The 16,060-nt window shown below is 37.6% G+C and overlaps 1 protein-coding gene across 2 annotated transcripts in view; it reads left to right on the forward strand.

The window, feature by feature from the left end:
- Window positions 1-16,060, forward strand: part of LOC149816036 (protein FIP1-like) — a 62,324-nt gene that overhangs the window by 4,336 nt on the left and 41,928 nt on the right. For both annotated transcript variants that reach the window (XR_016427618.1, XM_089987209.1), the window contains exons 4-5: window positions 4,916-4,965; window positions 6,696-6,762. Coding sequence is in view for 1 of the 2 variants with exons in the window: in XM_089987209.1 (XP_089843335.1) it covers window positions 4,916-4,965; window positions 6,696-6,762 (117 nt within the window). In the remaining variant the exon portion in view is untranslated. The remainder of the gene's footprint in view (window positions 1-4,915; window positions 4,966-6,695; window positions 6,763-16,060) is intronic.

Here is a 16,060-nt window from a genome sequence, read left to right on the forward strand (position 1 = left end):
AAGAGAACTTGCATGAAAGAAAGATGGCTAAAAATTGCAAATGGAATCTTCCTGCCCTGGCAATTGAATTTAACCTACTTGTAATACCCTAAGTAGTTATCACTTCTGGTCAAAGAGAAAAGGTTGGATATACCTATGTTTATTTACCTCTAAGTCTTTGGCGTTGAAAAGGTTGACAAGAAAGAAAAAAAAATCAAGGAATTATCAAAATTCTGAAATTTGTGTCAAATTTTGGCTTTCAAGTTTGTGAGAATTTCTCGATTTTTTGGCATTTTAAGTATTTTTGGGTACATTTTGAATTTTGTGAATTTCAAGTTAGATGATAGAATAATTATTTTAGAGAATAAAACTATTAGAACATTACTGGGACTTTCAAAAAATGGGAGTTTATAAAAATAAATGGGTATCTTGAAATTTTTTGAACTTCCATGGACTCTTTTAATATGTGAAATCAATGGATTATTTTAGAATTTAGGGTGTTGGAAACTTGTCTTTAAGGCCTTGGAAATGATCTACCATGTTTCAAAATTTTTCAAATGTCTATTCCTTATTGTTGGCTTGATAGGCTTGTATTGCTGATCATTTTACAACTTATGCTATAAGGGGACTGCAAATGGATCAAAAAACCATATTTCTGAAAATGATGCACGTGAAAGCAAGCATGTTTGCTGCCCAAGGATCACATTTGAATTTTATGTAGTTATAAGAGATTGTGTGATATAGATATACACTTGGTTATTGAGGTTGGCATGGCATGAAGTCTATGAATGCAAGGATTTTCATTATGGAGTTATAGGAAGCTGGCATGTTTAAATTTAGGGGTGGACATGGGGCCGGCCCGACCGAATAGGAGTCCGTTAAGGCCCGAGAAGACTCAGGGCGGCTGAAAGCCTGACCCTACTCTTGTCGGGTCTGGGCTCAACCCAATTCTTTTTTGGGCTCAGGTACTGAAGGTGATGGAGACTGATCTATGGGAGTTGGTCTCAAGCGAGTACGAGTACATGCCAAGTGTATGATGCGGAAGCAACTAAAATTTAAACGAGAAAATAAATTTTATTTTTTTTTGTTTTGGAAAATAAGAGATCAACTATGCTAAGTTTGACTATGGATTAGATACATCTCTCTCTCTCTCTCTCTATATATATATATTTAGGGATACGTAAAACTGAAAAAGAGAGAGACTAGGGCCAGTTTGCAATATATATATATATATATATATATATATATATATATATATATATATATAGATGTATATCTATATCTATCTATTCAATTCACAAATGTGTCTTGATTCACGATCTAAAATCTAACCTAAGCATATCAGTCCTCAATACACATTCTCAGTTTTTTTTTCTTTTTTTTAAAGACGGTCAAGATGGTAACAAACAGGATTGTTATTTGACAGTCCCGAACCAGCAATAACCGGACCTCAAATCAGTTCGCACAGTCTAGTTTTAATAGCTGTTAGTCAACACCACAACACTCAGCTCCAACATGCTGAATCCAACGTGTAAACAGGAAAAACTAATAACACTGCAATCTTTTGATAAGAATAAAACCCACATAAACCGTATTGTAGGATTCAATTGATTCCAAAGACTTAAACAGGTAAATTGTTTCAGGTAATCAGAAATCAGTAGGTTTCAATCGGTTCAATATAGCAGGATATCACGGAGTTAAGCCACAGAAAATTCGGTTAGACTTGCGTAACCAGTAACAACATTTCTGGTGCACAAATCGGTACAACTTACACCAAAAAAACAGAATGCCTAATCCAGCCAACACTCGTGGACACGCTACACATGAAGGGGCATCATGCTGAATAAGTCTAAGAACAGTTTGATGCTAACTTCAGCAAATGTTCAGTCCCAGACACATTCAAAATGTGGACAGAAATCCGAAGTACTATTTCCTACAATAGTCATTGAACCTGAAATACGATGACTTAACCAAAGTGATTTCTTTAACGATTTTTGAAACACGAGCAATCAGTGACAGAATGTTTCAGCAAAACCAAGAAAAATGACTATTATCACAACTAACTTTTCTAATTTCAGACAGTCCTAAAATCAGCATAGAGAAACAAAATATTAGATGGCTTAGCTTCCACGCCCAGCCACAAGTTTGTCCGCTAAGACAGCAACAAACATTCGGGTTCAACAATGAACAGGTTCACGCCCAACAAAAGATGCACTGTCAGCAGCAGAGATCTGGTTCACGCGTCTCCAGGAGGGTGATGCCCAGCAGCAGCCGTTGGATGTTTAGAGAGGCGTCAATGGAGTCCTCCAAGAGGAGGGTGTTCTCAACTACCTCTTTTTCATTCTCCAAAGGGGTATGGTTCACAAGCTTGCAGCCACAAGTTCACCATCACGTTTTTCTCCAGCCATCCTCTCCATTTTTCCTTCTCATTCTTTTCCAGATTTTTTTTCAGAGCAAAATACCCCTTTCACGTTTTTTTAGGGATTCTTTAATGGGGAGGTTTAGACCCCTTAGCTCTCATTGGTCATGGGGGAGGCCATCTCCTTGGTGACCAATGAGAGTCCCATATTTAAAATCTTTGTCCTATGCTCCTCTTGGCTGGCTAACGAGGAACCAAGCCAAGAGAAAGGATGGGACAAAGTGGGCGCTACCTCCTCTCAAGCCCAATCATGTTTGAAGGGAGGTGGCTAACCATGGTTGGCCATTTTAGTGGCCACCTCCCTTCAAAACCAATTATATAAACCCATATGTCATGTGAGCTCACACAGAGATGGATCCGAAAAAAGAAAGAATCTACCCATTTATCCAATACACCTTCTAGTACCCAAAAGAAAGCTTACCGGATACTAGAACCATCCGGATCCGTAAGATCTGACCCCTATAAAAAAATAAAATAAAAACACTACAATATTGTTTTAGGTTTCGAAAATCACAAAATAGGAACCAAATGTAAGAATAAATTTTTTGAGATGTGAAAACTAAAATTCTCAGAAAATTATGAAATTAAAATTACTAAAATACCTTCAAGAGCCGTTTGGACCCAAATGGGTCGAATTTATTCGGGCTGGGTACTCGAAGCCCAACGGGCAGCCCGATCCGATGGCCACATCAAAAAACCATGTTTCTGAAAACGATGCATGTGAAAGCAAACATGTTTACTGCCCAGGAATCACATTTGAATTTTATGCAGTTATAATTGATTGTGATTTGTGTGATATAGATATGCACATGGTTATTGAGGTGGGCATGGCATGAAGTCTGTCTGAATGCAAGAATTTTCATTATGGAGTTATAGGAAGCTGCCATGTTTAAATCTGAATAATGAAGATACCTGGTATCAGCTTTTGCCATATATATATATATATACACACACACACACACACAGAGAGAGAGAGAGAGAGAGAGAGAGAGAGAGAGAGAGAGAGAGAGAGAGAGAGAGAGAGAGAGAGTACCTACTCCCACATACTAGAAATCATGATTGTAGGTTGTATCTTCTCAATTAAACCTTATAGATGTACTCAACATAGTTTATTTGATAAGAAACATACTTTGGATCATGTTTTTTGGACATAAAAGTATGATTTTTTAAGTCATGGAATTTTGATACATTGTGAGCCATTGATTTTTAAAGGTCTTAAAAAACATACACATATGCTATAATCACATGATATAAAATTTGTTTTCTACTAAATAATGCTTATAAATCATATCTATAGACTCTGATCAACTAAAAAGTTTAAGAAATTTGACAATCTAAAGCTTTAATTAGGTGGGAGTAGGTACTCCGGGAGCACCGATCATTACTAATATATATATATATATATATATATATATATATATATATATATATATATATATTGCAAAGGCTCACAAAAGAACCTTTGTGCTCATTGTAGAATAAAGGGTCTACTAATACAAAACCTCAACTGAATAACTGTTTAGGGCACCTATTGTTAGCCGGGAGGCCTATGAGGGAAGAGGCCCTCGCCCATCATGGCGGGATGCTACGAGTGGCGAAGTCAATTCCCTCATCACCCGCTCACAGAAGTTTTTTCTCATTGGGTTGTTACAGCAAGTCTCGGAAGTCAATCTATATCTCTCTCATGCTAGGTCTAGCCTGGTCCATTCTTGCTCGATTGTATTTGATTCTTCCCCCATATTAGTTTATCCCACCTAGTATCATATTTCTGCATACCCCTCTCTTTAAGCGAGGTTTATGGCAAACCAACAGATTTCTAAAGGTTATCACTGGACCTACTTATTTAGCAGCTAGCAAAGTTGGTTAGCTTGAACAATGACATAAGCAAGAAATATGTTTTTCTAGGTGAACCCTGGACTTGAACCAACAATAAAATTGAAAGGCGAATAACCATGAGTTGGGCAACAGTCAAGTGGGTCCAAATCTTTGGTCTGCTCCATGTTTAGTTAAATGAATTTGAAAAATGATCTGCTTGTGGCTTCTTTTAGCTCGCATGAGATTCTCGCTTTTATTTCTATTTTCACCTCTAGAGAAAAAAATTGTAAGAATTTCTTAAGATAGTGGTACTGAAGGTTATGTTGGATGCATACTTTATTTTTTTCCGATAGTCAAGCTAGGGGATAGCCGCCGTGGGATTTGCACCCAAGGCTCTTTTGTTATGATGGTACGACCAAAACATCCAGCTGTACAGAATACAGTTTAAAAAATTATACTTGATCTGGCATATGAGATTTTGATTATCATACTTAAGGATTTGCTTTATGTGACTATTCTGTTATGGCATCTTGGATTATGATTATTGGTGGTTATAGGACTTTTGCCTTCATTGATCAGAATCTAACTTATCAGCTGCTTATGGTTTCAATATGCTACTATCTCTTTTCTATATTTGCTTAAAATGTGTTTTTTTTTACTGGTAAATTGGTAATGGTGAATTTGACATATTTTTCTTGCCAGGAATATTCCAGCAATATTTGGTCTACCAAGTCAGAAAGTTGCGTCTACAGGTAGGATATATGTCCTATTTAGAATGGTTTTATACTGAAATATTAAGTTGGTGACAACGGAAGCAAAAGAACCAATTGAAACAGTCAACTATTGCATCGCTTCTGCTAAAAGAAGATTTGATGTTTAGCTTTGAAAATTCAAATCTTTCAGTCTGTAATAAAATATAAAAAGTGGAAAATGTTTTGCATATCTAGTATTCTTTACTTTTTAATTATTTTTGCCATATTTTTCTGTTTTTGTGTGGGAATCTTGGAGGCCAGATAGCCATTAATGGTCCTTATCTCATTAATCATATAATGTGGTTTGATTAGAGTCTATAAACATGGGCAAAAGAAATAAGAACACAATTCTAAATGACTCCCTCTTAGTCATAATATATTATGTTTGTCTTCTTTTAAAAAGTAGAAGGGGGATTTTGTTGAAAGTGTGGGAGCATGTAGGTCAGTGTGAAGACATGGCATACAAAGAGGAAAATGACATCAAAATATCATAGGACCTGATACTATAGGGAATACAATTGAGAGCTGTTTCTACATATTCCACTTACGTGAAACCCATGTTGGACAATTTGAAAGGCTGTAAGAGGGTTAGAAGCATGTTGCTAGTCAGCTATCTGCAGGGTTCTCAGATCATGTCTGATGTTCTAAATCAGATACAAATATTGTAGACACAATAAAACACATAAAATGTGGCAGTTTAGTGGTATTTATTTATTTTTATCATTGACAGTGAACTGCTTAATGTCCTGTCTGATGCCTGTTATGTATTATTGGTTTCCTCATCCATGCCTGTTTATGCATACTGAGTTCAGTCAGATTTGACTGGATCTGCTGATCACGTACATGGTCAGCATCTTATGTGGCTTATATCAAATAAACATTGCAAAATTTCAGTACTTGGAATTTCTTGGGATGGCAGAATTTTGCGATAAATTTTAAAATTTGCTTTTCTCCAAATATCTTGGGAATATCTCAGCATGTTTAAAAGTTGAAATTAAAAACTATAAATATAAAGAAAAAATGTGCAAATATCATGATAATTTTGTAAAATATGATTTGAAAATATCACGATCTTATTGGTACTATGTATTTTTCTTGGTGTATGTGATGATCTTCTTTCAGGATATTGGTGGCATAAGTTGAGACTTGAGATCAAACAAGTTAATTCTTCATGTCTGATGAAGCTATGTCTAGAAAATTTCTATCTGGTTAACATTTGCATTCGAACCTAATCCAATCTGTTGAAAGCCTCACCATGAAGACATTGGTTCTAAGGCAACTATCATTTTGGATGTTGTAATGTGTCTGAAGATTATACAAGAAGTTGAAAATTCATGCTTTCTACTCCAACTATACATGCCGCTGTGACAAGAAACCACGAATGCACCACATGTTTAGTTTTGGTGCCATCTGCTTTATTATTCTCTTGCCTCTTAGCTCAGCATGTGTGTGATCTTCCTAGAGTTGTGATTATTTGCATTTACTGCATTTAAGATTCCATGCTAGCAGCTATGCTATTCTATGTTATGAAATCTTTACAAGTACTGATTGATTTGAGACACTGTTCAGTGTTTTGCTATGTTACTTCAAGAGGTCATGTTATACCTTGACAAAAGCATTCTATGTTCTGGCAATCTTCTTGGTTTCAGAATTTCCAGTTTTTGCAAGATTAGTTTTATATATTTCTTAGGAGTTTAACAGACATAGCTTCTATAATTATGTGGATGTAGGGTTATTATGTTTTCAGCCAGAAATTAAAGCCACTAGTTCGTCTTCCTTTTGCAACTACTTCCTTTGGTGAGTGTTTCATTGCTTATCATTTGTGCTTTTCAATTTATGACAACTTTTTCCTAGAATAGGTCCGTGCTAGCATATGGATCTACGAAACAGCTTAGTTCATAGCTAAAGTTTCCATAAGTGGTTTAATTCTGTAAATTTCTTTCTTGGATAGGTTATATGGATTCTTCACTGTGAAAATAACAACACTTAATCCTGTACAATCAACTTATTTTCCTAGTTATTCTATGCTGATGAGATGTACTGTGTGGGCATCATTTTTCTCTAGCTGCGTGTTGGTCATGGAAAAAGCAGAATCTTAGATGCAAGTGCTAGTTTTAGAAGAGGACTCAATTCATGAGCATACATATGATAATATTCTAAATAATCTTACATGAATATTACACAAATGGAGCTGTACATGGCCTTTTGTGCACATTAACATGATCACAACAAATTTATATGCCTCTTACAAACTCAAAAATGCCAAGACAGTTTTGTGCATTTATTGTGACCACAGTAGGCATTTTAGTAATTTTAATAAAGAAAACATCTTAAAAGATATTATACATTTTCAAAGTACATCTAATAAATGTGCCATCTACTCCTTATGAAACTAGTAAAATGCAATCCCTTCCTCCCATTCCACCCCCTACGGGCTTATGGTGGCATTAATGCTTTAAACCACCTCACCATTTTTGAATTTGTTAACTTGTGGTGAACATGTTACCATTCATGAAAGGCTGCGGAAGCTAGTAACTTCCATATGAAAAATGTAAGAAAAAATCTTAAACTAGAAATATATGCATTTAGAATGTATATGTAGAAGATGAACCAAGACCTAGAGAGAGAGAGAGAAAGAGCGAGAGAGAGAGACGGCTGCACAGAAAAACTCAGAACTTCATTTCGATATTAGGGCCTCTCTCTATGTTAAATAGAGAGAGGCTTAAAGGCATAATTACAATAAAGCCCCAATTATAAAAACTAAAATACAAATAGCATCTTAATATAAAATAATTTTACTTAAAACCACCTATTCTCAACACTCCCCCTCAAGCTGGAGCATAGATATCAATCATGCTCAGCTTGTCACAACATTTTGAGAAATTTGGTCTGGCAAGAGGTTTTGTGAACATATCTACAACTTGGTCTTCCGACTTTAGATATTTGGTAGTGATATGACCAGCTTGAACCATATCCCTTACATAGTGGCAACCAACCTCACTGTGTTTTGTTCTCTCATGAAATACAGGATTGTTTGCTATATATGTTGCAGCTTTGTTATCGCACATCATGGTCATGGGAGAGGAAACCTTCACCTGAAGATCAAGAAGAACAGTACGAACCCACATTAATTCAGCAGCTGTTTGGGCCATAGCCCGATATTATGATTCTGCACTCGACCTAGAAACCACATTTTGCTTCTTACTTCTCCAAGAGATCAAGTTGTCTCCCAGGAACACACAAAATCCTGTGGTAGATTTTCTATCTACTACAGACCCTGCATAGTCAGCATCAGAATAGGCCACTATATCCAGAGTTCCACCTTTCTTGAACAATAACCCCTTTCCAGGAGAAGATTTTAGATATCTGAGAATCATAATAGCTGCATTCCAGTGTACCTCAGTTGGTTTGTCCATAAACTGACTGACTTTACTTACTCCTAAAGCAATATCCGGCCTGGTCACAGTTACATACAGTAGTTTCCCAACTAGGGAGCGATAGCTTTTGCTATCAACCAGTTTTGACCCTTCTTCAAACAACTGAACTTTATGGTCCATAGGAATATTTGCTGGTTTAGCTCCTAACATTCCTGTTTCCTTTAATAAGTCAAGAACATACTTCCGTTGAGACAAAACCATCCCTTCACGGCTCCTGGCAACTTCTATACCCAGAAAATACCTGAGTGAACCAAGGTCTTTTGTAACAAAGTGTTTTTGAAGATGAGCCTTTGTGGCTTCAATAGCTTTCACATCATCACCTGTAAGAATGATGTCATCCACATATACCACCATAACAACTATGCCAGAGCTAGTTTTCTTTATGAATAGTGTATGATCTGCTGCTGACCTATTAAAGCCAAAACATGACATCACTTTAAACAACTTCTGAAACCATGCACGAGGACTTTGTTTCAAGCCATAAATTGCCTTTTTCAATCTACACACCTTCTGACACTCCCCCTCAACCTCGAATCCTGGAGGTTGTTGCATGTAAACAGTCTCAGATAAATCCCCATATAGAAATGCATTTTTCACAGTTAATTGGTACAGGCTCCACCCATGCTGAACAACTACTGAGAGAACAAGACGAATGGTACCCATCCGTGCAACAAGAGAAAAAGTTTCAAAGAAATCAATACCATATGTCTGAGTATACCCTTTGGCTACTAATCTGGCCTTGTACCGTTCAATTGAACCATCAGATTTGTACTTTATCGTATATACCCATTTACATCCAACAATGTCAGCATGTGCTGGGGAATCAACTAGATCCCAAGTATGCTGAGATATTAAGGCATCCATTTCTTCTTGCATAGCCAGCTTCCAGCGAGTATCAAGCTCTGCCTGCTGATAGTTCAGAGGAATAATTTCAGCAGATAAAGTTGAAATAAAAGATTTCATCTGATTTCCAATTCTGGCTTCGGAGACAAAATGAGATATGGGATATAAGGTACATTGTCGTGTCCCCTTGCGTAGAGCAATCAGCCTGTTATCATCATCATAAAGATCATTATTGTCAGTAGAACTTACCTCAGGGGAATAAGAAGATGGAGGCACTTGCGGAGGTGGATCTCTACGCACATATACCAATGGAGGATTATGAAATCTGGAAGAGGATGAAGTGTGGTTCGGGAATGAGGGCACGAATTCCAAGGGAAAAGGAGGTATAGGTAATGGACAAGACTCAGCTGGATCAACCTGCAGCGGGGAACCAGTATTAGAGTAATATGGAGTGGATTCCAAGAAAGATACATCCGCACTGACATACTCTCGGCGAGAAGTAGGATCATAACATCGATATCCCTTTTGATTTTTGGGATAACCTATAAATATGCATTTTGTAGCTTGAGCAACTAATTTATCACGGTCAGGGCCAAGTTTGTGTACAAAACAAACACATCCAAACACTTTGGGCGAGAGGGAGAAGAGAGGGGTATTGGGTTTTAGGATATGAATTGGAATTTGATCACCCACAGAAGAGGAAAGCATGCGGTTGATCAGATAGCAAGCAGTTGTAATTGCATCAAGTAGGTGACGATGTTTTCGCTCGGCCACCCCATTTTGTTGAGATGAATAAGCACAGGAAGTTTGGGGTTGGATGCCATTATCTTGGTAAAATTGTAACAGACCTTTTTGATTTAAACTCGAGAGCATTATCAGTGCGAACAATCTTGACACTAGATTCAAACTGAGTTTTTATTTCAAGAATTAAAGATTTGATAATATTTGGAACATCAGATCGTTCCTTTATTAAAACCACCCATGATAACTTAGAGAAATCATCAACAATAACTAAATAGTATCGACACTGAGTCCTAGTAGGAATCTTACTAGGACCCCATACATCTGCATGAAGAAGTTCAAATACTTTATTACTAGACTGACTCTGACTCGAAGGAAACGAACTTCGATGATGCTTGCCCAGCTGACATGCTTCACACTGAAATGATGTGGTGGAGGGAATCTGAGGAAAGACCGAACGAAGCTTTGACAATGAAGGATGACCAAGACGACGATGCCACTGAACAAGACTAAATGAATGTTCCACTGCAACATGAACATTACCCATTGGATGATGTAAGTAGTAGATTCCATTTTCTTCATAGCCTCCACCAATCTTCTTCCCCGTCAGCAAATCCTGAAAATGACAACCCATTGGATCAAATATTACTCTACAGTGTTGTTCTTTTACAAGGCAACTAACAGAAAGTAAACTTTGAGGAAATTTTGGAGCATGAAGAGCATTTTTCAACTGTAATGAGGAGGATATATAAATATTTCCCTGACCAACAACCGGGGAGGTACTCCCATCGGCTAATGAGACTCCAAGCTGAGCCTTAATATCCTTTAGATCTGAAAAAGCAAGTGAATTTCCACACAAATGTCTGGATGCATCAGAATCAATAATCTACTTACGGTCAGTCGGACGAAGAAGATTTCCGGTTGAATAGGCAACACCAGCAACAGGAGAGGTAGAACTCAAAGGACAAAGAGCTATCAGCTCATCATATTCAACACGACTGAGAGTTATACTACTGTCACTTGCAGAGATATTTTCTTGTGCCTTTGTTGCCTCGAGAGTAGTAGTATTAGCTTTAGGAGCATATGACTTTGATGAAGAGGAGGTTGGTCGGCCATGCTTATCCCAACAACGATCTTCTAAATGTCCATATTTTCCACAGAATGTACATTGAAGCTTTCCTCTGCCTCCCACACCTCGTCCTCTGATGTTCTGAAGATTTCCACGTCCATAACCAGATGAGACAACTAAGGCAGATGACTGAGTCACAGGCTGAGAATGTGGAAGAGATATCGCAAGTTTGCTTAGACGGTTATATGCCTCTTCAAGAGTAGGAACATCCGAACTAGTCAACATTTGGACTTTTGCAACAGAAAATTCTGAAGATAAACCTGTAAGAAACCTAACAACCATAGTTTGTTCTTGATGATCTTTTTGTTTCGAACAACAGAGAGGTCTGCGAGCATTAAGTCTTTCAAAAGCAGCTTTTACTGAGGCATAGTACTGGGCTAAGGTTTGATCTCCCTGCTGTAAATTGTATATTTCTTGTTCGACTTGTAGGATACGACTCACATTAGTCTCTTGTGAGTATGTATCTCGAAGATTGTCCCACATCTGTTTGGCTGTATTATAATAAATTAAACCATCTGCAATATGGGGTTCGACACTATTCATAATCCATGACATAACTATGTCATTATCTTCATCCCAGGTAACATATTTTCCCACCTTTTCAGTGGGTTCATCTTCCAACAAGATATGTTTTCTACGATGTCCAGATACCGACATCATAAATGTTCTGGACCACCTGGCATAGTTAGTTTCATTTAACCTTACAGACGAGCCGCACGAAAATGGATTGGCAAATGCCTTATATTCTCCAATATGCTCCAATTTTGAATCACATTTCGAAGTTTCAGCCATACTTCTGGTTAAAAAAAAACTGGATAGTCTCCAAACTAAACAGGGAAAAGCTGTGTGTTACACTCACACACCAACTGATATTCCAATCAGCAGTTGTTCACTCACGAAAAAAAAAATCCCACGACAGTAGTGAGCAGCAACCCACAAACAGAAAAATAATTCATCACGTCAGTGAATCACGACTAACATGACTTCTGCATATGCAGCAAAATTTTTCATAACAGGGGCAGCTCCCCAGACATATACAGTTCGACAATGAGTCATTCATATTTTTTTTCTTCACGAGCAACACCACTACGTGTTGGATTGCTGCAAAAAAAAATTAGCAGGAAGTCACGACCTGAAATCACATGTCCAGTGTAGATTGTATCAACAACAATCAACCTCCCCACAACAACGATATCCAGAGTAGATTGTACCAACAACAATCAAACTCCCACAGCAACGATACTCAGATAAACAAAAAACAGGGCCCCAACCATATGTAGAATCACCAACAACAATCACACTCCCAACAACAACGATATCAATATCTCACACGACATGTTCAGTGCAAACTATACCAACATCAATCAAACTCCCAACAGGTAGTCACGAGACTCACGGCAGGAGATACCGCCGAGGCAGTAGGTAGTCACGAAACAATAAAAAACAAGGAGCTACGAACCCACAACAAGCATCCACGACTAGCAGCATGGCCAGATCTGTCATCAGATAAAAAAATAATAATTTACATCGCTGACCTGATTAGGTATTGATTTCTTTTACTCATGGGATAGGAGTTTGATCACGATCAAGATGTAATCACGATCAAGATGGCCTCCACGATCGACCGAGCCTTGATCACACTCGATCACGCCGAGCTTTGATCACAGTCGATCACGTCGAGCTTTAAAGCTCGATCACGCTCCCACGTCACAGTCGATCACGCTCCCACGATCGGCTTGGCTCTGATACCATGTAGAAGATGAACCGAGACCTAGAGAGAGAGAGAGAGAGAGAGAGAGAGAGAGAGAGACGGCTGCACAGAAAAACTCAGAACTTCATTTCGATATTAGGGCCTCTCTCTATGTTAAATAGAGAGAGGCTTAAAAGCATAATTACAATAAAGCCCCAATTATAAAAACTAAAATACAAATAGCATCTTAATATAAAATAACTTTACTTAAAACCACCTATTCTCAACAGTATAGATCAGGATTGTCAATAAAAGAGTCAGGGTTGTCATTTAGAGGTCAGGTGATACCTAGAGTTTGAGGAATATATATATATATATATATATATAAATATAAATATAAATCCTAAGGTGTTTAATATATCTCTCAATACTACTAAGTCTGAATAATGGCAGCGTGTGGCAACTTTTTTGGCTTTATAGGCTCATGGACATGTGTCAGGAGCATACACACGCTGGTTAGCTGATTTAAGGTATGGGGTGGTTAGCAGATTTTAAGGTATGGAGAGAGAGAGAGAGAGAGAGAGAGAGAGAGAGAGAGAGAGAGAGAGAGAGAGAGAGAGAGAGATGGTTCTGAAACACGGGGATTTAGAGCTGCTACATTTTGTTGTTTTTCTTGGATAAATATACAAAAAAATGGCGCATTTTTAATGGTATTCACAATTCATACTAGGTTTTATTTCTGTGTTTCTTGTGTATTTAGTTGTGGTGGATTAAGAATGAATATTGAAAAATTTAGCAAATTGGTTACTTGTTGGTTGAGTGCTCTCAGTAGACAGCTTGAGTTTGCATATGTCAATCCTCATAATATTTGATAGGTGGATATATGTAGCTGTCCATTAGTTTAATGGTAATCAAAACTGTTTTCAGAAGCACCACCCATAAGACCTTACTTACAATACAGTTGTTGAGAACAATTCCAAGTTCGATTGCTGTGGGCATAGCCGTTGATGGACTGCACCCACTCACTGCTTTGTTGCTGCTTGTATTCTTCACGAATTTGTTGAAGTTGCCCATGATACTTGAATGTTTGATGTGCCCAAAAAGAGAGATATGAATGAGATGGGATTCTATCTTCCACAACTTCTGCATGTTTGGCAAGTATTGTGTTGTGGCAGAGGCCCATATATGTGCCATCTACTGGTACATGTGTGCCAGCTGTTAGAGTTGAGGCATTGAATATTGTTTTCAGTTTCTGAGTTGGTGCTAGAGCCTTAGATATGGGGTCATCATACACATATTTTCAAACTTGCCATCGGTTCATAGAACATGGCTTGGGATGCTGTCCTTGAATATATCTTTCTTTTTTTTTTGTTTTCCTTTTAATGGTTTGTGAGTATTTATCTTTCCATGTGAGTTTCTTCTTGAATAGTCTGGCAACTTTTGTATCAATGGCTCTCATATGTTCATCTACTGGTCCATGTGTGCCAGTTGTTAGAGTTACTAGGCCAAGTGTCTGAGATGACTGATTGGGTTTATGGGGTCATCCTCAGTATGAACCACATGCCATGTGATAGATGTGGTCCTCACATGTTGACTGTGCAAACTCATTGAACAAAGTAACTTAGTCTATTATACCAAATTTTATCAAGTACTTTAGTCTATAGCATATTAAACATGCGTGATTGCATCCTTAGAAGAGGAAATAGAAAGCAGAAACAACCCGTATCGAAACGTGACATATTAGCTAACATGATTACACACTTAAGAGGAAATAAAAAGCAAGGACAACTTAAAAAAATAAATAAAAAAAATGCCAAAGAAACAACATTGAATTTTGATCTAAATTGGAAACTAAACTTTTATGAGTATGGTGTTGGGAGCATGACCTAACATGTATCCAACCTGCTTGCTTCCCCATTTGTAAGGCTGTCAACAGGTTGGGTAGGTCTTAGGTACCTGAACTGGCCCAAACCTACATACTCAGTATGGGCATCCAATTAAATTCCAACCCAATTCTCAATCCAACCTGATTGGAGTAACATGTGGGTTGGTATAAAATAGATAGAAAGAGAGAGACAAAGGAAAGTCAAGAATAATGGGTTGTACCCCACCTATAAGGACTGCTGAATCCCAGATTTGTGACACACACACATGTAATGAAATGATGGTCTTCAACAAATGCACAAATAACTCACAAACAAGTGTCTATTGGAGACACTACAAGCATGACCCTTGAAAGGGTATAAAAGGAAGAACACTTGAAAAATAAATAATACTTTATTAATGAACAAAATGCTTAAGAAGCATGGTTATTTACATTGAAGGGGTTCACCCCTATATATACAAAAAAGTGGGAAAGAGGAGAGCTCATTTTGAGCTCTCCAAAAGAGACGTTGGATTCCAACGTCTCTTAATATAGCTGTTGGACTACAGTCCAACAACATTTATTATTATAGCTGTTGGACTATAGTCCAACAGCATTTATTATAGCTGTTGGACTGTTTGCACAGTCAAGTTCCAACAGGAACTTGACTGGATCAAATATCTAGTTTCTATTGAACTAGATGCTAAAAAAGAAAATAAAGAAAAATAGAAAAAGAAAATAATAAAAGAAAATATAATAATATTAAATAATATATATATATATATATTACAATTTACATTTTAACACTCCCCCTCAAACTTACGGTACAATGAGCGAAAGTTTGTCTAAGAGGAAGTGAAATCTGGGAGCAGCGAGAGGCTTGGTCAAGAAGTCTGCTAATTGATATTCTGATGTAACATATGGCAGATCAATGATTCCATGTAAGTATTCCTCTCTGACATAGTGACAGTCCATCTCAATGTGTTTAGTGCGCTCATGGAATGTCCGGTTGCTTGCAATGTAGATAGCACTTTTGTTGTCACAACACATCTTTGAAGCTTGCGTTGCTTTAGCTCCCATATCCGCTAGCAATCGTCTGAGCCAAACAACCTCCATAGTGGTGGTTGCCATGGCTCTGTATTCAGCTTCGGTGGAGGAAAGAGAGACTTTCTGCTGCTTCTTGCACCTCCACGAAATTAAGGTTTCACCTAGGAACACACAAAAACCAGTAGTTGAGTGTCTATTATTGGGATCACCTCCCTAGTCAGCATCAGTATGTGCAATTAAATTTAATGAAGATGAAGCAGACAAGAAGAGTCCTCGTGAAAGAGAAGATTTTAAGTATCTACTAATACGCAAAATCGCTCCCATGTGCACGGAGGTGGGAGCAT

The sequence above is a fragment of the Nuphar pumila genome, chromosome 14 (assembly GCF_984573655.1).
Source record: "Nuphar pumila chromosome 14, dmNupPumi1.hap1.1, whole genome shotgun sequence".
Lineage (NCBI taxonomy): Eukaryota > Viridiplantae > Streptophyta > Magnoliopsida > Nymphaeales > Nymphaeaceae > Nuphar > Nuphar pumila.